The sequence below is a fragment of the Micromys minutus genome (genome assembly GCF_963924665.1).
Source record: "Micromys minutus genome assembly, chromosome: 3".
Classification (NCBI taxonomy): domain Eukaryota; kingdom Metazoa; phylum Chordata; class Mammalia; order Rodentia; family Muridae; genus Micromys; species Micromys minutus.
The window spans coordinates 31,302,895-31,326,235 of NC_137972.1; the positions used below are offsets into that span (position 1 = coordinate 31,302,895).

The following is a 23,341-nucleotide window of genomic DNA, read 5'->3' on the forward strand; positions in this document are numbered from 1 at the left end:
TGGATAGGATTCCATGAACCCTACATTGCTTGTTGTCCTACTTAGAGTTTCTGTTGCTGTGACGAAACACCATGACCAAAGCAACTTGGGGAAGGAAGGGTTTATTTCAGCTTACACTTCCACATCACAGTTCATCACTGAGGGAAGTCAGGGCAGGGACTGAGACAGAAGCTGGTGCAGAGGCCATGAAGGAGTGCTACTTACTGGCTTTCTCCTCATGGCTTATCCGGCCTGCTTTCTTACAGGACGACTCCACCCACAAAGGCCTGGTCCCTCCCACACCAATGTTTTTAGAATGCTCTATAGGGTTGCCTACAGCCCAATTTTATGGAGGCATTTTCTCAGTTTGGCTTTGGCTTACTTGTATGACTTTACCCTGTAATGAGATGACATAAAATTAGCCAGCATAGTTGTAGAAAAAAAAAAAAATCACAGTAGTCATTTCCAGCTGTGCACATTGTTGGGCATGGGAAACAGTAGCTGCAATAGTGTTGCAACAGTCCTTCCCACAGCACTGATTCATTGTTGTGGTGGGGGTGGTGGTGGTGGGGGTGGTGGTAGTGGTGATGGTGGTGGGGGTGGTGATGGTGGTGGTGATGATGGTGGTGGTGATGGTGGTGATGGTGGTGGTGGGGGTGGTGATGGTGATGGGGGTGGATAAAACAGAGCTTCACTGCACAATCCACTCTGGACTAGACCTCACACCAATCTTCCTGGATCAGAGTCACAGGTGCTAGGATTACAGGTATTAGCCCCACCACACTTGGCTTTTTCTAGTTATTTTAAACACCAGGAGGCTGGAGTGATGGCTCAAAGGTAAAGAGCACTGGCCTCTTTCCCGAGGGTCTGGGTTTTGATTCCTACTCACATGATGGCTCACAACTTTTGTAACTCCAGTTCTAATGAATTGGCGCCCTCCTCTGGCCTCTATGGGTACTGCATGTACATGTCAAATAAAAATAAAGCTAAAAAGAAAAGATAAACCGCTATTCCGAATGCGTACTCATGTGCTCAGGAAGTTTGCTTGTGCCTTGAGTTCATCTTTAGTCATGTGTCACCAATAGGAGTTGTTCTTCATGGCATTTTTATTTTAATTTTTGAGACATTTAATAAAGGCGAAGCTATTTGGGAAAAGGCATTTTCTTCTTTTTAATTTTTTAAGAGGTGTTTTCTATAACTTGTCTAGGTTAAAACAAGAGGCTATTGTGTTTAAGGACAGCACACACTGGGAGCTTCACTTTTCTTCTGAATTGCCAGTGTGATTTAAAACTGGCCCCTAGAGGGAGATGTTGTATTGAAATTTTACATCCTGTTTGAAGAGATGTTTTACATTGTTTTTTCCAAAACACACAATGTGTGTTAGACCCCTTTCAACTCGGCATAAAATGATCCTGTGTTGTCTAAAGGAAGTAGAGTGTATTTGAGCTTACCACTGGTATTGTTTTGCAGGGAACAAAATTTAAGACATAGGTTAATTATATATTTTGTGGAAATTTTTTGACAAAATATAAATTTAAACATGTCAGTTTGAGCCGTTCCATATCGAAGAAATAGTGTGACATGCAGGGAAAGTGTAGCGGAAGGAACTTAACAGGTAATTTACATTTACCTTGTTGGAGCTTGGGACCACTTGAAATTTGATTCTACCCTTTCTCTATGGCTCAGGTAACTACCAAACCAAGTTCAGTCTCCAGAGGCCATGGAAAAGTGGAAGGAGAGACTTCAGAGTTGTCACTGACCCCCCCACTTCCCCAAGTTCCTCCCAGACAGAGACACATACTAATAAAAACATTCTATTCTTCCCCCTCCATTTGGATAACAGGTGTGCAACTGTTTAAAGACCCCAACCCACACAGTAGGTCATCACCAACTTGGCTGAAGACCCATTGTGTGTTGATTGGACTTTATCTACAGTCTGGCAGGATCTCAAGTCCAGTGGCCTGGGCAGCTTAGTTCTTTCCTGGTCCTGGTTCCTAGAGGAGAGTTCCCACCAGGTCTTCAACTTTGCATCCTAAAAAGTCAGTCTCAAGTGTTGTCTTTATCATCAATGCAAGGGCAGTGTGTGTTTTGTTCTGAGAGGTTTCTCTGTGTAGTCCTGGAACTCTATTGATCAAGCCAGCCTCAAACTTAGGATTGGCCTGCTTCTGCCCCCAGTGCTAGGATTAAAGGCATGTGTCACATGCCTGACACAAGGTTTTAACTTAAAACTCTTTGTAGCACTGTGGCTGTGGCTGACATTCCTGAACTTCTGATCCTATCCTGGGCACCATGATTTCCTTCTTACAACAGCATTGTGGGTATTCAGATAGTTCAAGGGCGAAGCGGCTTGGCCAGCGCAGTGTCTCGGTTGGATGTACTCATCGGAGGAATGCGCACTGGTTGTGAGCATTCTGGAGACGCCTGTAAGCCTGGATTCTCACACATCCAGCTGTTCAGCTGATTCTGGACACCAAGTCATTTCCTAAAATCTTTTTTGGGTTTTTTTTTTTTTTGTTCACATATGAGCTTAGGCTGATTTTAATTGCACAGATGTGATGGGGAACCACCTTAGGACAGAAACTGTTGTCTGAATGTGTAGCCACTGTGAACTTTAAAGAGAACAGTTGATTGTCCTGGGGGCAGGGACCTGATAGCTCAGTGGGGCTGTGTTCCCAGAGTCTTCCCAGTCTTGATACAATGTTCTCTTCTCTGAAAGGCTCATGTAGGAACATTGGACTGTAATAGGTATCTGAACAGTACTGTCAGACGCCTGGCTTTTCTTAAGCAGCCCTTGGGTTTTGCTGGTGTCGACTAACTCAGTAGTCAGTTTTCTGGCAGGTAGAGTGAGTGGTTAGCCTGGGCTTGTGTTTGTGGTGGTAGCACCATCTCTGTCCCACCAGGAGGCTGAGCCGTAACCAGTATTTGTAAGAGTGCCTATTGTGGGCTATGGCGAGATTTATACTGACTACAGATGGGGCTTGGTTTCCATCTTTTCCACAAGTTGTCTACTTTGATCATCCAATTCTAACTGATGTTAGTATGTGAACATAATCTGTGAATAGCACACACACACACACACACACACACACACACACCCATATGGACATTTATCTCTGCAGTTCTGAACCTTCACAGTTTCCTGTCAAGTTTGCTTGTTAAGACAGATGCTTCAGTCTTGGTTCTTTGAAGGTCTCGTTAATTGCTTAGGATTGTACTGTCTTTAGAGATACGGTGGCACGTGGTTGTGGTCTTGGTATGAGCAATGCTGAGGCAGGAGAATCATGAGTTGAAGGCAAACTGTAACTATAAAGTGAGACCCTATCTTAAAACAAAACCACCACCACCACCACCACCACAAAGAAGTATAGGAGCTGAAGGGCTGACAGGTGGTTGGTAACATGCACCGCTCTACAGAGGATCCTACTTCAGTTCCTGTCACCCACGAGCATCATCACCGTCTGTAACTCTAGCACCAGAGGATCTTCTGGACTCTGTGGGCATTGCACTCACACGCACAATCCCCCACTCTACACGTATATACATAATTAGAAATAAAAAGGGAAAATTTTAAACAGTGACACAAGTCTTCCCAAAGAGTATTGTCTTGCCCTTTGACTTTAAAGTGGAGAACTTTGTCTTTCATGTTCATGGCATGAAGAAAACACCCCTTGTGGGTTGATAAGCAATGTGGAGAAATGTGAAATCAGGCAGTCATTTAAAGCCGAGCATATCTGAGCGGGCTGAGGGGCGCACAGATTTAATCCCTGCACTGGGTGAGCAGAAGCGTGTGAATGTCTAGAGTTTGAGGTCATCCTGATCTATACAGTGAGTTCCAGGACAGCCAGAGCTTTAAAGTGAGACCCCTGACTGCAGTACAGTCACTTAGAGCAGGTCTTCCTCTTCCTCAGGTGATGCTGCTGAAACTCAGCGCTGCTCTGGAGTCGAACTTGGAAACAGTTTGAAAGTTTCCATGATTGGTCACAAGCTCCCAAATGAGTTAGGAAAACAATTAGACTTTTTCCCTCATTTTTAAATTAGATACTCTGTATTTACATTTGAGAACAATTAGACTTTTAAAAAATATTTTACGTATATGGTTGTTTTGCCAGCATGTATGTCTGTGCACCATGTGCATGCAGTGCCTACCGAGGCCAGAAGAGGGCATCTGGTCCCATGGAGCTGGAGTTCCAGGCGCTTGTGAGTGCTGGGTACAGAGCATTCTGGGAAAAAAAAAAAAAGGCCAGTGCTCTTAGCCACCTCTGTCCAGTTCTGTCCCCCCCCCCCCCCGCCCCGCTTTGTGTGTGTGTGTGTGTGTGTGTGTGTGTGTGTGTGTGAGAGAGAGAGAGAGAGAGAGAGAGAGAGAGAGAGAGAGAGAGAGAGAGAGAGAGAGAGAGAGAGAGAGAGAGGTAGGGAGAGAGGTAGGGAGGGAGGGAGGAGAGAGAGGGAGAGGGAGAGAGAGAGAGATCTGTGGGCCACTCTCAGTTTCCTCTTACGTGGAAAGATTTACCTCTGGTGTCCTGTCCATCTGTACAGCTACAGAGCTTAGGAAGGAAGTTCCGTGTAACATTGACTTTGAAAATGTAAACACTCACTGTGTCCCTGGACATAATAAAGCCATCTTACAAAGAAACAAAGAAACCTTGTACTGAGCAGAGCACACCCCCGCGGCAGCCCTGGATTCCCAGCCCCTGGAATGAAGTTACCGAAAGTTAAATTCCATGTACTTTGCTGCCACAGCAGATTTTCTTTTTTTAAACTTTGTGCTTAGCCTCCCCCACAAACAAAACACCCCAAAACTTGCTGGGTTCTCTTCCTCGGCCGGCTGCTGGCTCTGGCGGCCTCTGGCTCCTGAGAGGAAAGACTCTCCTCACCCCCTGCGCCTCACTGTCCCCTCCTCTTTCTGCTTCCTGCTAACTCTGCGTGCGCCTGGATCCTGCGCCGAGGCTCCAGTGAGCATGCTCACAACACCCCCCTCTCTCCAAAGCCGAGGAAGCTGGTTTACATACGAGTCATACCAGGCATAGCCAGCATGTCAGTGCAGTCAGCTTGCAGCGGGCTGAGAGGAAGAGTGCCTTTGTCCTAAGAAATGTGCTTTGTGTTTTTCTTTTTTTACTGCTTTCTTTTTAAACCCCCAAGACAGGCTTGAGAAGACTTCTGAAATGATTTTTGGAAGCTGAATAGAAGACACAATCAGACACCTTCCACAAACCCTTGATGGGTTTTGTTTGAGTCTGACTTTTTTTTAAAAAAAACCTTTTACATACTTTGTTTTGATCTTTTGAGGCTGGGCCTCTATTTTTCTGAAGTGTTAGGAGAGCCCGGAGCTACTCAGCTAAGACTGAATTTTGAAACTTTCTTTTTTTTGCGGGTGAAAGCAAAGAACTGTTTTTCTTTGCTAGCCGGACAGATAAATGCTGTTTATGAAGATGGACCTGTTGAACTACCAGTACTTGGACAAGATGAACAACAATATCGGCGTTCTGTGCTATGAAGGTAGATGTTCTAGAATCTACTCTTTTGAGTTTGTAACGGTCACTCCTCCTTTGGGAAGGGGGCTCTGACTGGGCTTATGAATATTTTCTTGTCTTTCTTGTGATGGTGAAGTGACTGGAAAGAGAGTTGTACACCATTTCAGGACAGTTTGCTTTTGCTGGGCAGGAGGGTGGCAGCTGGGAAGGGCTGGAGGCGACACATTGTTAAAAGTTTGCTTGCAATGTTACTAGCAAGATCTGACAAGATCGTTATGTCTTAAATGACTTTCTCTTTTGATTTTCTTGGCACTTTATGCATACGAGGAATTTACAGAAGCAAAGAAAAGTAAAACATGTGGGTGTTAGAGTAGAGGGGAGGGGCGTTGGGACTTATTTTTAAATGTATCACGGTGTACAGTGTTCTGTGTGGACCCTTGCTCTGCATTTTATGTGGTGGAGAAACAACAGAAAGCCACAGTAAGTTCTGGTTTTCCTAAGCCATTGTCTCAGACATAGAGGGTTTCCCCCCCATGGGGTTTGTGGACCTGGCAGGGCCGGGTGTCAGGGAGCCCGGCCCGGCTCTTTGTCTGCCGCCCCATTTCCTGTGTAGAGGGCTGACAGGGAGACAGGCCCCTCCAACTCCAGCCCCTGGCAATTGCACAACAAGCAGCCAGAAGGCTGAAGAAAGTGGAAAATGCCCCCACCCCTAGGTTGGCTCATTACCTCCCCCTCCCCTGGGCACTCCCTGTAGTATTTTGAGCTTCTCTGGAGAAAACCTCAATTCCTGTCTTTTGGAATCTTACCTACATGCGACTTGAGCCCAGGGAAATGGGGGTTGAGTTGAGGTACTGGAGAGGCAGGGAGAGACCTGGGGCTGCCGGGGAGTCTTTCCTGGTAAACAAGTAGGAATCAGGGCACATCTTCCCACTATGGGCAGCAGGCTCTGGGTTTTGGCCCCTAGTAAGCCTAGTGGGTCGCCTGCTTTTTCTTGAACAGAAGTTAGAAAGGGGAGCAGCGCCGCCGTTTGTGTTTCAGATCTGCTTCTTAAGTTGTTGAAAACATAACCCTTTCTCTTTCGAGCTTCTTTAGATTTAACCCTGTGGGGGGAAATCTCATTTAAAGGGGGTTTGCTGCTGCTGCTGTTGTTTTTTAAATAAGATATCACGTGAGTTTGACAAGTCTCCTCCACACATAAGAAGTGTCTCAGCTTCTGAACCCTCTCATATCAGAGGTCGGATTCTCCAGAAGCCACCAGAAGTGATTTCTGGTGGGATTCATGTACTGTCAAACAAACTACATCCCAACCCCAACAAAAGCTGAACACTTTTAATATAATTTCTTTGTCAACAAATAATCTGACATTTAAAAACAAAACAGAGTGCGCACTGGCCGGGGCGAGGAGCTGAGGCTGCCGGGACAGTGGTTCCTTCCTTGTGTCCCCGGGAGGAAGTTCTGTAGCTCCCCCAGGTGGGTGTGTGGTTCCACAGAAAGCGAAGATGCCAACAGTTAGTTAGCTGTCTTGTTTCCTTCACTCTCTGGAAGAACAGACTTAGAATCTGAGCCCAGGGGATGTGGAGGGTCATCTGCTTAGTTTTTAGCATCTGTTCCTGTTTTCCTTATTATGAAAGGTAACATTATTCTAACACCAAGATAAATGCACAGGAAATGAAGAAAAGTGCAGCAAAGCCCGAGTGGCACTCAGCTAGTTGTTTGTGTCCTCTGGGTTCCTCACTGTAAATCCCACACACATCTGCTCAACTGCCAGGGCCAGGTGGGAGGACGGGTATGAGTCTCTCCTGTAAAAAGTCTGAACACAGCCAAGCATGGGGGCATACACCTTTAATCCCAACACTGAAGATGCAGAGGCAGGTGGATTTCTGTGAGTTCGAGGCCAGACTGCAGTCTATAGTGAGTTCTAGGGCAGCCAGGGCTCTCTTGAGAGACACCCTGTCTCCATCAAACAAAAAGAGAAGTTGGTCCAGTTTAAGTGCAGAAGTGCGCTGTGATTGTTTGCACTGAGCATACACCAGGCCTCCAGTGTGCCAGGGCAATGATGTGGAACGTGAGTGGATGGGGGTGGGTGGCATTTGATTTCATCTGGGGCACAGGCCAGTCTCCTGCCTGTCCATAGGGGACAGACTCAGCGTTTGCCCTGTCGGCTTTGGAGGTGAAGGTGTAGGTGAGACTTTGCTTCCTGAGGTTGGTTCAGCAACAACTGGAGGTGTTTCAGGTGGACGGTGTCCCCACCGCTTTCCTTCTCTTAGCAGCTGCCAGGAAGATGGGTCAGCCACTTACCCTGCAGCACACGAGGATCCCTGGATCTCACCTTTGACTCCACTCTGAGTTACCCTCCCTCCTTGAGATACTGGGCCGGAGCCTACATTATCTTCTGCTAAATTCCCCTTCTTGCACTGAGGAACCCCATGTAGCCCTGTTCTAAATGGCTGGGGTTGTTCTCTGCATGGCAACCCCATCCTGGTGCCTGCCCTCATAGTCACCTCGAAGGAAGATTGGAACGCCAACAAAGGAAAACAAATGCCCTAGTGCAGGTTCTGGGGAGCCTAAGACGATAAAACAGAAAATCCGTCTAAGTCATGAGAACCAGTTTCTTAGTTAATGGAAAGTGACTCAACCTTGCTTGTGTTGGTAAATAGGCTCTCGTGGCCTCCTAGCACCATGCCCCACAGATAACTACCACATCCTGCCTTACTCTTCCGATTGGTCCCATTGTACTTACAGAAGTTCACTTTTGCCTCTGTCTCCATAAAAAAGGCATACGGCAACCCCAGCCAGCCCCCCCTTCCCCCTTGAACTCCTGAGCATACCCCACTGGACGGCCAGAAGTCTCACGAAGGCTTGGTGCCTTGGTGATTGGCACAGCCCCAAGGTGTAGCTCAGGGCTTTCTTGGGCTCCAGGAAGTGGTTTATGGTGAACAGAGAAAAGGTCTGCAGGCCTTCCCCTGGGCTGTGGTCACTGCTGTGTAATGTAGTCTTTAATTATAAACTGTTGTGTTTTCTCTAATTAACTCGTCACCACAGAGCCAACCAGGGCCTCAGACATCACCTCATACCTTCGCCTTATTTTGGCTAATGAAATTGAGACCCAGATTTCCTTATTCAGGTGGATTGATGGTTTGTTGCAGGACTGAGCTGAGGTTGGAACCCATCTTCCCATACCACCTTTCCAGAGTTACTGTCTCTCCTCTGCTCACACCGTCAGGACCGAGCATGCTGGGAGGTAGGGGCAGGTCACACCCAGCATTGTCCTGACGCCAGCTGGTCCATGTTCCAAGGCTTGTTTGATGTTCAAGGAAGAGTAGTGATGCCAGCTTCCGACAATCAGCCTTCTAGAACTTTCTTTCCCAGCTGCAGATGACTAGCCTTCTAGAACTTTCTCTCCCAGCTGGAGATGACCAGTCTTCTAGAACTCTCTCTCCTACCACTATAGACTGTGGGGGTGGGATGGGGTTGGAGGAGGAAGAAAAGGCCCTAGCTAGGGGCCAGGTCCCCAAGAGTGAATCCTTCAGGAAACAGAGAAGAGTGGGATGTTTCAAGATGGCGGGCAGCCATATTTACATAATTACTAAGTTCTGAAAACTCAGATCCTAATGAATGCTCATGGTTGGCCGTGGCTGTAAACTGCTGTTAGTGATTCTTCAATTATGGGTTAAGAGCCATTAGTGTGTAATTTGGTAGAAGAATTCTCTCCTTTTAATTTAATAGTGTGATTTGTCTTGGGAGAAAGTAAGGATGAATTGCATATTGTGATGAACTCAAAGCTTCAGAGAAGGCGTGGAGAGTCCCTCGGGGTTTAGAACTGTTGGCTGTTTTAGACATAATTACACTTGTTTCACCACAGGCTGCATTCAAATCCATTTTCCTGGATTGGAAGGGAGCATACGCACTTGAGCTGCCCAGCAGATTGAGGCCCTGCAAGTCTGGGCATGGGGCTCTTTTGTTTCTTGCCAGTCTACCAGCAACAGGTTGATGAAGGCCTAGCTTCATCACTTTTTGTTTGTGGAAGCTTTGGAACCTCCAATGCTGTTAGGTGAAAAGGCCAAAGGAGCCAGTCTACAAGTCCCAAGGCTGGTGCCCCGCCCACACGCAGGTCAAATGACATGGCCTTGACCCTGATATATTTTGTGGTGGTGCATCTGTAACCATTTTACTGTGGAAATTGATTTAGTTTTAGCATTTTACAGGTGTGTGTGTGTGTGTGTGTGTGTGTGTGTGTAGGGAAGGGGCGGTGGGGGGGCAGAGGGAGGGAGAGAGAGAGAGAGTGAGAGAGAGAGAGAGAGAGAGAGAGAGAGAGAGAGAGAGAAGGAGAGAATGGGAGGGGATTGATAAAAGCCCAGGTGGGTGCTGAACACTTCTGTCCTTGTTTCCCTAATTACAGCTTGTGCCCGGAAGGTATGATTAGAGCCTCCTTCCTTCCAGCTCCACGCCCATAATTTTCAATCCCCTTCTGGAAGGATTGTTTGACTTGGCTGTTATCTGTGGGAGCCAGCATTTGGCTTGTTAGAAGTCAGCCCTAGAAGGCAGCTTTGTCCCCTTCCTCCTCTGCCTCGTGTTCCTAGGGTGTCTGGGTTCATTGCTGTGAAGCAAGCTTTTAAAAGTCACACCGTATAGACACATAAAGATCTCTGCGCACGCACAGGAGATTGCCTGGTGGGTAAAGGTAATTAGACCCAAGCCCAGTGACCTGATTTCAATCCCTGGGACCCGCATGGTGGAAGGAGAGGACTGGCTTCCAAAAGTGGTCCTCTGACTTCCAGAACACACACATTCGCCCTCCACCCACTTCCTAAATAAGTGTAAAAGGAAAGGGGGCGGGGAGGTGTCTCTGCAGCGTGCTCAGAGCCTCTGCCGGAATGCGGCAGAAAACTAGGGTTTGTCAGGAAGAAATTAGATCCAGATTTAGCTTGTTGCTTGTATACAAATATATATAAAAAAGTCTTCCCGGGGAATGTTCCTGGCTGTATCTGCCTCATCTCTGTGTGTTTAATGTTTATTTAATGACGGTTTATATTTAATGCTATTTGTATATTTAGCTCATGGTAATTATTTTTTAGCCTTGCTCAGCAGTGCAAGTCTGTAGTGTGAAGCAGGCCTCCTCCCTCTTTTATTTGAAAAAGAATCGAGTTAGTTGTCCTCCTGCGACCCCCACCCCCCAGCCCACGCACGTGCTTCATGTTAAAAATGATTTCCCTTCTGTTTGCACCATACTCCCCTGCATATCCCTGCCAGGCTCTCACTCTCAAGTGGATACCACATGCTCACTAACTTTATCTTCATTTTTTAAAAAGGACTAAGTTTTCTAATATCCGCACATGGGTATGTGCACCACACACGCGCTGGTGCCCGAGGAGACCAATAGAGGGCGTCCTCTATAACAGAGGGAGCTGGGGTCATAGGCAGCTGTGAGTGCCCAGTATGTCAGCTGGGAAACAGACTCTCCTGTAAGGCCAGTGGGCACCCTTAATCTTAACCACCTCTGAGCCCCAAGGCTTTTTGTTTTTGTTTTTTTGTTTTTTTTGTTTCTAAGTCATGCGTAAGCTACGGAGCAGGGGCTTGTGTGTGCCATGCACACAGATGGCGGTCAGAGGTTACAGGTGGTGTCAGCTTTCTTCTTTCACCTGTATGTGGGCTCCAGGGCTTGCGTGGCACCATCTGCCCACCCATGTTCTAGAAGTTCTGAGAATTCTTTCTGCCTGTTTGCCTCACTGTGCCAGCTTCTTAAAAATGTTAAAGCCGTATTTCTATTAGTGTGCTTGTGTGGTTGGGTGCGGATGGAGGTCGCATCTCTTGAGCTGATATTAAAGGTTGCTCTGAGCCACCTGGTGTGGGCGCTTGGGAGCCACCTGAGGTCTGGAAGCGTAGCAAGCATTCTTAGCTGCTGAGCTATTTCTAGCTACTACTATACCAACCTTCGAACTCCGTGGATTGTTTCAGCCTTGGGCCTCATCTCATGTAGGATATTTTTCAATAACAACATTGTGACTCACTGCTAGTTGAAAGAAAGTCTACTTACCCTAATAAAAGTAGAAAATCTAGCTGGGTGGTGGTGGCACACTCTTTTAATCCCAGCACTCAGGAGGCAGAGGCAGGCAAAGCTCCGAGTTCAAGGCCAGCCTGGTCTACAGAGTAAATTCGGTGACAGTCAGTGCTACATAGAGAAACTGGGCCTCCAAAACAAACCCCCCAAATGTAGAAAACTCATTGTATTTACTTATTTATTTTTGACAGGTTATATAGCCCTGGCTGGCCTAGAATCCTCTGTGTAAACCAGGCTGGCTTTCAAATACACAATGACCTATGGGCCTGTCTGTCTCCAGTGTGCTGGGATTAAAGGAACATATCACCACACTGGACTGTAAATGGATTTTTAAAAATACTTTTATTTTTAACTGTGTATGTTTGTTTGTGCATGTGGGCATAGTGCCAAGGGACACCAGAAGTCAGTAGATGAGCTGGAGTCACAGGGGCTTGTGAGCTGCCATGTGGGTGATGGCTCCTCTCAGCAAGTGCTCGTACCTGCTGAGCCATAGCTCCAGCCCTAGCAAAGGAGCTTTGTTTTATTTTATTTTGCTATTCTAGCTCCCTGTAATTGGAATTCTGTATGCCATCTTTTGGGGATTGTGGAATATGCTGGGGGTGGAAGCCCAGGGGCCACCCACATGCATAGCACATGCTCTAACCCTGAGCTCTTGTGTTAATGAAACCTTGTCAAGTGGCCGAATGGTCCTGAAGTGTTGCTGTCTTTCCCATGGGCCGCCTCAGTTCTGGGATTGACAGCGCCTTCCTGTTCATTCACTAGTGTTAAACATCTCCTGATGCTCTGGTTGGAATTTTTTCCCAGCTAGGATCTCATTCACATTCCCCACCACCTTTTAAGTCCTCTTCCCACTTATAAACATGGAAGGATGCACGTCCAGACCATCTTGAGTCGTTGTTTTGGAGGATGCATTTGGGTGACACTTGTGAAGCCAGACTAAATTGGGGACCTGAGTGGGGATACTGATTCTGTATCAACAGGCAGGTGGCTTTGCTGTAGCAACAGCCTCTGGTGGGCCGAGAAGGGACTTTAAGAGACACAAAAGAACTTATACGGAGCCATTATCCAAACAGTACTCAATCCGCTTTGTGGGGGCAGGAAGGGGACATTGTTTTCAGCAATAGCTGTGGATTAGTCATGGTTTTATTTCTAGAGGAACAAAATCTGTCTGTCCGTCCATCCGTCCATTGAATTTACTAGAATGGTTTACAGGCTGATGTCCAGCTAGTCCAACAATGGTGTCTACCCATAGAAGGTCTAAGAATCCAGTAGTTGTTCAGTCCCCGAGGCTGGATGTCTCAGCAGGTCTTCAGTGTACACTGGATCCTGAAGAAGTGGGCTCTAATGCCAGAGAAGGAGTGGACTTGCCAGCAAGGGTGAGAGCGAGCAAGCTTCCTTCTTTCACGTCCCTTTTAATAGGCTTCCAGCAGAAGGTGAGGCCCAGATTAAAGGTGGATTTTTGTACCTCAAAAGATCTGGATTAAAGGTCTATCTTCCTAGCTCAAAGATCAGGATTAGAAATGATTCTTTCCACTTCAAAGGATTTAATTAAGAAAAAAAAAAAAAAATCCTTCACAGGTGTGCCCGGCCATTTTGGTTTTAGTTAATTCCAGATGCAGTCAAGTTGACAACCAAGAACAGCCATCACAAGTCCCAGGCATGCATCTGCTAAAAGTTATGAATGAAAAAGCATTATCCATGTGCATTGTTCTTAATCTTCATCTTAGGTCTGTTTCCCATGGAAACAGTGCCTGTTGATTCCCCCCGGCTAGTGATTGGACTTTAACAGAACTAACTCTGGCATTGAATGTTTTCATGCAGATGTGTGCTGCCAAACAGTTCAGCAGAGTTGTTTGCTCTACCCATAATCCAGCTGGGCAGCATTCGTGTTTCTTCCCTGATAAATTAAGAGGGCCATGAATGCAGCTTTTGAGCAGGTTTTCTCATCTTCATGATATGTCACAGCCATCCCAGAGTCGGGCTGGCTTGAATTTTTATTATTGGCAGCACTTTTATTTACCCATGCTCTTTCCTCCTTACTATGCATTTCAGAAACTGTTTTCAATGCACTTATTTAGTGTGTTTGTGTGTGTGTGTGTGTTTACATGCTTACACAGATACCACAGCTTTTGTGTAGAAGTCAGGGGGCATTTTGCTTTCCCACCTACAAACTCCTTTGAACTCCCTCCCTCCCTTTTCCCTCTCTTCCTCCCTTCCCTCCTTCATTCCTCCTGGCTCTGTGAAAGTCCAATTCACCCCCCTAGGCTCAGGCTCATCCATTAAGCTCATGGTCCCAACCCTAAGGGCCTCAGAGATTAAGGGTTGTTTCACCCTTTTCTTCTCCTATTTTTTCTCTTTATGATGTATGACCACTGGACTTCACACTATTCTTTGTGCCGTGTGACCTCTTCAGCTTCAGGGGTCAATTAGACTCTGCCTTGCAGTCAAAGTTACAGGAAGGAGAAAAATCAACTTAACCTCTGCTTCCATTCTGGCCCCTTGTTCTTCAATTTGCTGTCATCTGAATGGGTTTTAAAAATTATTTTTAGAGAGCTAGACAGTGTGATAGCATGTGCCTTTAATCATCCCAGCACTTGGGAAGCAGAGGCAGGAAGATATCTGTGAATTTGAGGTCAACCTGCCAGAACTACATAGATGGACCCTGTCTCAAAAAGAATGATTTTTCAAGGCTGGGGAGAGAGCTCTGTGTTTAAAGGGCTTGTTGCATGTGCCTGAGGACCAAAGTTCACATTGTTAGAAGCCATGTAATTGCCAAGTGGGCATGGTGGCCCAGTGGTGGGGTGATATTGGTGAGCTGATCTTGCCTCTCAGTGATTAATATAGAGGAGTGGTTGAGGGTGCCTGTTACCTACCCCACGCCTCCACATGCACACAGACACATCCGCACCTGCGCACGAACACACATGTACACACTTGTACAACACACAGGAAAATGGAAAAAGGAATTGAAGCTATTTTCATCATATATATTGATTATGCACATCAACTGAGTTCACTGTTACGTCTCAGTGCGTGTGTTGTGATCTGGTCTCTGCTCTCACAACCCCTTTGAACCTTCTGGACAAGGTCATGAAGTGATCACAGTGGCCTGCTCAGCACACACATTTTATTTCTTGTCTGTGAGACCTGGGACTCCCCTGTTAGGCTAGGCTGGCTGACTTACAGATCTTCTTGTCTCAGCCACCCTGTTGCTAGGATACCGAGCCATCGTACCACTCTGTGTTTGAATGTTTGCTTGCATAGTATGTCTGTGTGTCACTTGTGAACTGTGCCTGTTGAGGCCAGAAGAAGGTGCCAGCCAGATCCTCTGGAACTCAAGTGGCAGGTGGTTATGAGTCACTACATGGGGGCTGGGAGTCAAACCTGGGTGCTCCGCAGGAGCTTCTTGAATTGGAGTTTTAGGCAACTCTCAACCAACTGATGTGGGTGTTAGGAGAGGATGAGGTCCTGCAAGAGCAGCCAGTGATGGAAACTGCTGAGCCATCTCTCTAAACCCTATGCAGGCTTCCTTAACTCAAAGGGAGGTATGTGAGTGAGGTGCAGAACATACAGGGCAGAGGAGCTCGCTCTGTGTAGGAAACGCTGATGAGCACTGTTTGGAATGCAGTTGCCTTGAGACACTGGTGTCTAGCCTTAGTGCTGTAGTCTTGGTGTTGGTCCACCTGTGACTGACCTCACTGTTTATGGGCAATGGCTTCTGCTTACTTGTGTACCTGGCACTATTTCATGTGCTAGGGATACAGCTATTAACCAGATATATGAACCTCAAGATGCTAGCCTAAACTCCAGCAGTAGAGACAAGTCAGCACGGAAGATTGGGGCAAGTGCCACCATTATAGGTGGGTGCCTATGAGCGAGGTACTGTTGGCAGTTGGCCGTAGTCATATACAAACTTAAAAAGTCACTAGTTTTTTTTGCAAGCTGTAGAATGTAGAGATGAGTGGAAATCTCTATGGTCCTGTGAGGGTTTTAAAAATATATGAAGGAAATATTAAACAAGCTTACTGGAATCTTAAAAGTATGGAGGCCTTTTATTTGGTTTATTAGCTATGGCCACAGTCTAAGAGTTGCATGTAATTATGGTGTTAGGAGGTAATTTTTTTTTTTTTTTTTGCAGTGGCATAACAACTTTTTGTTTTTAATAGGTGGTGTGATTCATTAGGACTCCCACTAGGGACAAAATATGTTTAGAAAAAGAAAATTCAGTGAACTTAAGAAGTCCCAAGAATGATTTAGTTGTATTCTTCTCAAACCTTTAAAGATAATGCCTGACTCTTAATCTTTCTACTTCCTGTTCTGCTTAGATCTCTGAGCCTTGAGGGATTGGGGTGTGATAAGGACATTTCTACAAAGTCTTTTACTGTGTGCACATTGTCCAGTTGTGGGTCTCTGTTGATTTCCATCTACTGCAGGAAGAAGCTTCTCAGGTGAGGACTGAGATGGCAGATCTGTGTGTACAGCAGCTGGTCATTAGAAGTTATTTTATTGCTATGTTTGTCTGGCAGAATAATAGTTTTGGTTTTCCCTTAGGCCTATGACTGACATAGTCTCAGGTTATTGGCTACGTTAGTGTCAGGTGTGGGTTCTTTCTCATGGAGTGAGAGAATCCGGTCAGAAACTGGTTGGTTACTTCTATAACATTTGTGTCATATTGCACCTATATTTCTCACAGGCAAGTCACTTTTGTGGATTACAGGGTTTGTAACTGGGTGATATTGATGACTCCCAGAACCGTGGATGCTAGTGAGTAGGGGTGAAGCTTCAAGTTGGGCACCAGCTCAACTTCTTCGTATTATGACATGAGTATTTTCTTCACTGAGAAGACATTGTCATCATGGAGGGCAACCAGTAAGTAGCCTTGGACAGTAGTTTGTGATGTTTGGGGAGTTTCAAGGTCAACAACTCATGGTCAACCCTTGGTCAACAACTCAACAAAGTATAACCGATTCTTGGCACCGGAGGTTTTTCTTTGTGGCATAAGATGTCTAGTTGTAGTTCTGTCTTCCTTTATTATTTGGTGACACCATTTAGATTCCTCTCATATGTTTATCTTTTGGAAGCTTCTACAGTAGTTTCCTTGTGGTTCTTCGAGTGGCCTCTAGTTATCCTTCCCGTATTCAGTTAGTTATCCACGCCCTCTCCCATCTCCCTCCCTATTCAATCTCCTAGTTTCTAGCTAATTCTGCTTTCCCTTTTATCTCTCCATAATCTTATATTTTATTTGTCCTTCCTTGGGAGAGCCTCTCCTTTTTCCTGGTCTCTTACCAGGTTCCTAAACCGGCTTGGCTTTCCCTTTTACTTCCCTGTGCTTTTATTGAGATGCCATTAACTGCTCGAGAGAAAGCTTTATCACTGTTTCCCTTTTCCCCATCAAAGATAGCATCCTATTAAGTGAGAATTTTACTTTTAAAAGTGTAATTATATTGTAATTATTTTGCGTGCATGTATGGCACACATGTTATAGCTTGAGTGTGGAGGAGTTTGGGTGGAGATTGAACCTAGGTAATCAGGCTTGATTATTACCTATCACCTTTCTCCGCTGAATCTTGCTGGCCCATCAAGTGAGAATTTTGAGTTTGTTGTGCCTGAGAAACAACAAGCTGTGAACTGGGAGACCTCAAAGCAACAGATGGCTGGAGTCTGGTTTCATGGTGTACTGTGGCAGTTTGTGGATGGAACTGTTTAGCCCTGGAGGTTTGAGCAGGGTTGTGTGGAGCTGCTTAGTTCCGGTGAGTCACGATAACTGTGCACAGAAAGCTTGGGAATGCCCAAGATTTTCATTATGAGTGCTCAGCCCTAGCTAGCATCTCTAGACTGTACCTTCTGTTTTTAATTGTTTATTTAAACAGTTTATACACATTTATTTTGGTTGGGTATCAGACAGAGATAAAGGATCCTTTAGGCTGTGTATGGTGCCTCAGACTGTTATCTGAGGCTAAGGCAGGAGGATGAGAACTTCCAGGCCAGCCTGGGATGCTTAGTGAAAGCCTGTCTCATCCAGTATGCTGTGTGAGGCATCTTTGCCACAGGCTGTCAGGAGAATTCAAGTAACACTAAAGCTGAGTGTTTAAATAATAATGGCAACCGTCATTTGACTAGGTCCACTTTGTGAGCTAACCCTCTTCCCCATCACATCATCTTAAGTGTAAACTTCTTGAGGGCAGGCCAATGGGAACACAGCCTGGGCAGAGAGGGCAGGGTGGTGGGGGTAGGAGGACATATTGATATGACTCTCTGCGTTTGCGTATTCTCTTTGCCAGGAGCACATGTGTAGTCCTATGTGCAAGTATGGTCATAAGCTAGCATGCAGAAGAGTGAGGTCAAAGAGCCGTCTGGATAGAGGGCAGACATATCTGGGTTGTTACCCTGGGACCACTGATGTCTTTGGCCTAATCTTTATTTTGTTTGGCTTTGCTCATTCATCTACATGTCATGGAAAACAGCTGACTGCATGACGCACCAGCTGCTGTACCTCACCTCTCTTCGTGGGCTTGGCGATTCCCCTCACGTATATTTCTGTAAGCTGTTTTCTGGAGGCAGAAAGCCCTGGTTGAAGAGGTCCCATGGTGGTGTTTAGAGCGAGGGAGTGAATGGCATCTTAAATGCCTATTAGTGCTTTAAAGGCTCTGAAAACCCCATCTGAGCTGGATCTCTGTGATGGTTTAAGTAACGACTTGGACATTTGGACACTGAGACTCAGCTGGTGGGGAGGTGTCTTAGTTAGGGTTTTATTGCTGTGAACAGACACCATGATCAAGGCAAGTCTTATAAATAAAAACATTTAATTGAGGCTGGCTTACAGGTTTGGAGGTTCAGTCCAGTATCAAGGCAGAAGCATGGCAGCATCCAGGTAGGCATGGTGCAGGAGGAGCTGAGAGTTTCATCCTACTCACTGCTTTCTCTCTCTCTGCAGTTTGCTTGTGATTGTGTGTATGTGTGTGTGTGGGGGGGGGAGAATATATGATTCATTTATTTTTGTGTGATTTCTTTCTTTGGGTTGAGAAGAACTTCAATGTATTAGTCACGTTCTGTGCTCAGCTATCCTGACAGTAGTGACAACAGCTGTCATGGGAAAATATGATGGCCCCAGGGGCAGTAACACTGTGGTTTGTTATTGGTGTCTGAAGGACATTTCCCTGATGTTTTGTTTAATTCAAAGTGGAGATAAAACACTAAGTGTATGTTTCTAAAACCTCAAAAGCAGGCATCACCTAACCCGTGAATGATAGCACCAGGTGCTTTATGGTTTTGTTTCAGTTGTCATGAAACTAGGTTGTGGACCTCCCGATGTAAGTAAGATGTGTTACCATGGTGAATTTTCTAACATGTGTGGTCACACATTGCTATGACAAGTGACTCTTCTGTCCCCAAGTGGTAGCCTTTGAAAAATATTTGCGGTCTGAAGGTAAAGCCCTTGGCACTGTTGGAATTCTGGAAGGATGCACCTGTCTAAATGTGTTAGCTTTTCGGCCACAGTAAAGCACCTGAGAGAATAAACTTACTAAGGAAAAGGTCTACTGTGGGTTTCAACCCTGCTCCCTTGGCCCTGTTGCACTGGGCCAGTGGTGAGGCAGCATGTTGTGTTGGGAGTACATGGTGGCCAGGAAGCCACACCCCCTTCAAGGCCCAACAACCTAACTTCCTCCCACTCACAGACTGGGGATCCATCCTTGATCACATGGGCCTTTGAGACACCTGAACCACAGCACTTGTCTTACTGCTCATTTATAGCCACAGTGTGTAAGCATCACAGTGTGGAAGGAGAGGTTTCCAGAGGTGGGTCTTCAGGGTATGAACCCTGTTCTGCACCATCCCCCAGAGGAAGGTGGCAGTGGCTTTGTGGATGCTTTAAATATTGTTAGGCGGTTCCGAATGGAGAGACTGGGTATCAGCCAGGTAAAGGGAGGCCACCTGCCTGAGTTCCTATTTATAAGAGGTAAACATTTGAAAATGAGACAATGTCTGATTCAGAGGGGATGTGAGTTCCATGGGGGAGGCGGGGCTACAGATGCTTCACGAGGTCACGAGAGGCCGGGGTCTCCACTTGGAAGTATTGCTCATATCCTTGCCTCTGCCACATTGCAGCTCAAGTGTCTGTCAGTAGTTTGAAAGGTTAGGTATGGATCTGATTGATCCTAGTATTGATCATTTTGGAAGTGGAGGTGGTGGGAAGGTATGCCAGGCTCTCCTGAAAGTGTCATGACCACAGACTTCTGATGTCCCTGTAATAATTGTAATTGGGACTGGGGTCAGGTAGAGGAGTGTGCATTGAGCTCCAGCCTGTCGGGTCATTCTGCTCTGAGTGGTCCTGGAAAAGCATTGCACTAAGCGAGGAAGAAGAGCTTTGCCAGGAAACTAACCAAGAACGATTTGGACTTCACACAGGAGCGCTGTGGTAACAGTGTTATGAACTCAGTTGAGCCCAGGTCTTTAGAGCCCGTTTGACCCATGCAGATGGTCAGCTGGGTGGACATGTGCAGCCAAACATCAGCACTGTTCAGAAAATCTTAAGATCAAGAAAGCTCTAGTGTCCAACACTCGCTTTAGATGGCAGAGACGCTCACTGGTTCTTGACTGTGTCCATCTCATGAATGCTCTGCCCCCGCCCCCAAGATGTTGACAATGCTACCACATGCATCTGGGAAGATCAGGCATCATTGTTAGAGAATGCATGGGGCAATGGGACTGGATATGTGTGAGGTACCTGTCTCTCTGCATTCAGCCTCTATTAAGATCCATAACAGTGAGTCTGTAAAGAGCAGAAAGGTTGGTATGATTGCTGTCTGAAGTTATCTGCTGAAATGTGTGTGTGTGAGTATAGTGGATTGTTCTAAGATGACAGTTCCAATGAGAAACAAAGACAAGAGTCCTCAGGTACAGCCCACTGTTGCTTCTGTATCCAACAGGACAGGGCCTGTGGTGGAGGATGCTGTGCATTGCTGCCACCATCCCTAGAAAGCATGCTTGAAGTGAGACAGACAACCAGCTAGACCCTTGAGGGTAACAGAATAGTGAGACTGGCCCAGAGAACTCATCATGGCATAGCTGAGCCCGTGCTGCAGACCACTCATCCACTTAATTTGCCAGATGTTAACACGCTAAAGCATCCCAGATCAAAACATTTCACTTTTGCTTTATTTCTTCATTAGCCTAATTCCCATTGACCTCATGTGAAAGCTACATCAACTTAGGAACATTGTGGCAGGGATGTTTCAGGCTTTGTCAGGGAGGCTTTAAAGAAAAGTCGGCAGAGCACATGCAGCCTCTGCGTTAATGAGGCTGGAGAGTGACACCACTGGGAAGGAAGGCTTTGGGAAGGAAGGAGGGCTTTGGGAAGGAAGGAAGGCTTTGGGAAGGAAGGAAGGCTTTGGGAAAGAAGGAAGGCTTTGGGAAGGAAGGAGAGCTTTGGGAAGGAAAGAGGGCTTTGGGAAGGAAGGAGGGCTTTGGGAAGGAAGGAAGGTTTGGGGAAGGAAGGAGGGCTTTGGGAAGGAAGGAGGGCTTTGGGAAGGAAGGAGGGCTTTGGGAAGGAAGGAGGGCTTTGGGAAGGAAGGAGGGCTTTGGGAAGGGAGCTGAGTTGCTGAGACGTGGGAACGTCTATGGGGAGCTTCTGTCATTTATTGTCCAGAGTTGAACCACCCATTTCTTAGGGGGTAGGAATTTAGCTATGGATCACGTGGGCTAGCCTCTCAAGAAACAGGGCAAGTGCATAATGGCCTTAATGCAAAACCCTCATCTTAGACTCATACGCCTGGTGAGGGGGTAAAGAAGGTCTCATCCCTTGGAGATTTTTGCTCCTAAAATGAAAACTGTGCTTACCTGTAGTAATGAAGGATAGGATAGTTCACAGGATGGGAGAATGTTTTCATAAATGATATCTGGAAAAGGGACTGTTCAGAATATGCAGAGAGCTCAGAGCTCTCAAGGACACAGCCAGAGCGCTGGAGGGATGATGGCTCGGGCAGTGGTTTAGAGCTCTGGCTGCTCTTGTAGAGGAGCCTGGTTTTTAGTTCCCAGCACACATGGCAACTCACAACCATCTTAGCTGCAGTCCCAATGGATCCAATGCCCTCTGCTGGCCTCTATGGGTACTCCACATACACGCATGCACACACGCACACACAGGCAAAAACACTCATACATGAACAATAACGAAATCTAAAATCAGATGGTACTAGTTATTGCACTACTCTGAGGACGCATATGATGTGATTGCATTGGATGCTTTAACAGGTATGTGACTCTCAATAAAGCTACTATAAAATTTAGAGATTTGAAATAGAACATATTCAGTTATTCTGCATATATTGGAACGTTCTGTGTATATGCATCTGTTTAGGTTACAGTATTTGGCTAAGTAATGGCAACTCAATTAGCAACCTTATTGGTGGTATCAGTAGGTCATTTCCAGCTCAGCATTCTTGGCTGAGCTCTGTGCTATTACCTCATCTCTCAGTGGATGGTCTGGCATGGCTGCTTACCTCACCACCAGTATCAGCTGTCTTAATGAGAAAGAGATTGTCATCATACCTGTTGAACATTGAGATCTCTATAGAGCATGCATAGTGGTGTGTGTGTGTGTGTGTGTGTGTGTGTGTGTGTGTGTACTTACAGATGGAGTCTGTCAACAAGGCTGAGTCACACAGTTTGCCACAGAATCATATGAGTCTCAGGTCCAGCTCAGACCTTTTCATTGGCTCCCTATGGTTGCACCTGCCGAGGGTCAGCATATAAAGCATCCTTTTAGGGTGTGTGTGTTGAGACAGCGTGTGCTGGGCTGCCCTGGAACTCACTATGTAGTCCAGATTGTCTTTGAATTCTCAGAGATCCACTTGCCTCTGCCTCCTGAATACTGGCATCAAAGGTGAGCTCCACTGTGCCCAGCTAAATGGTGGCTTTTAAGTAGGGGTGTAAGAGGGTTTTCGTGGTGGCAAGTTTGGAAGTGAGAGAAGAAAGAGCACCCAGCTAGCAAAGGTGTGCTTGTCTCGGCACCTCTGGCCTGCAGGATCTGTCCACTGGCAGACTTCTGCTCACCTGCTAAGGACATGCTCTGTCATACCCCTCTGAGGGGGCACAGATATTGCAGATGTGATCTTTTGAGCCAGGCCTGGGTGGCATTCCAGGTTTTGCTTTATTCAGACTGCGACCATGGGTATTTTATTGAACCACTTTGATCTCCATCTCCCCCAAATGATAGAGCCCGCCTCACTTGACAGAATTCACAAAATAAGTACGCGTGTATCAAGCCTCCTCGGCTCTTAACGGCTCTAAAGAGACACTTCTGGATGCTTCTCGTGGTTGAGTCTTCATCCCAGTTACCGTGGGCTGCTCTCTCCTCTGCGTCCTCGGCCTGGACCTTATCTTCCCTTAGTCCCTTTCAATCTCCCCCAAAGCCCTTTCTTATTGTGACCAGGATGGCAGTAAAGACAATCTGAGTGTTAAAGTCAATGGGGGGGGGGTCTGTTTTAGGGACAAGAGTGTGTAAGAGGGTCCAGTCACACTTCTGCTTTTGCAGCTCACGGGTGCTGAGATGCAAGGGCGGGCCTGTGTGGCTGGGGTGGATTGGAGGTATTGTGCAGGCCTCAGCCAGCCTAGGTTTCTCACAGGCTTGCTCTGTGCCAGCCCTAGTGCAAACGCTGAGGGCCAGTCCCAGGCCAGGGCAGCATGCCCACCCGTCCTCGTCAGACTGCTGGGAATGGAGGCTTAGGACCATATCCACCCTCCCCCAGAGCTCACATGGCTTGAGCTGCACACTGTGAGGCCAAGAAAAAAAACCGCTGAGGTGGAATTCTGCGTGCCTTCTGAGATGCCAGCTCTT

General features: G+C 46.5%; 1 protein-coding gene across 3 annotated transcripts in view; it reads left to right on the top strand.

The window, feature by feature from the left end:
* The window catches only part of VGLL4 (vestigial like family member 4), a 72,703-nt gene that overhangs the window by 12,679 nt on the left and 36,683 nt on the right, over positions 1-23,341 (top strand). Inside the window, exon 1 of one of the 3 annotated variants that reach the window (XM_080914304.1) lies at positions 5,011-5,472. The exons of 1 other annotated variant lie outside the window; for it this stretch is intronic. In XM_080914304.1, the coding sequence (XP_080770430.1) occupies positions 5,391-5,472 (82 nt within the window). In that variant the 5' untranslated portion in view covers positions 5,011-5,390. Of the gene's footprint in view, positions 1-5,010; positions 5,473-23,341 lie in introns of those variants that run through there. One more of the 3 variants, XM_080914305.1, reaches the window with a different exon arrangement.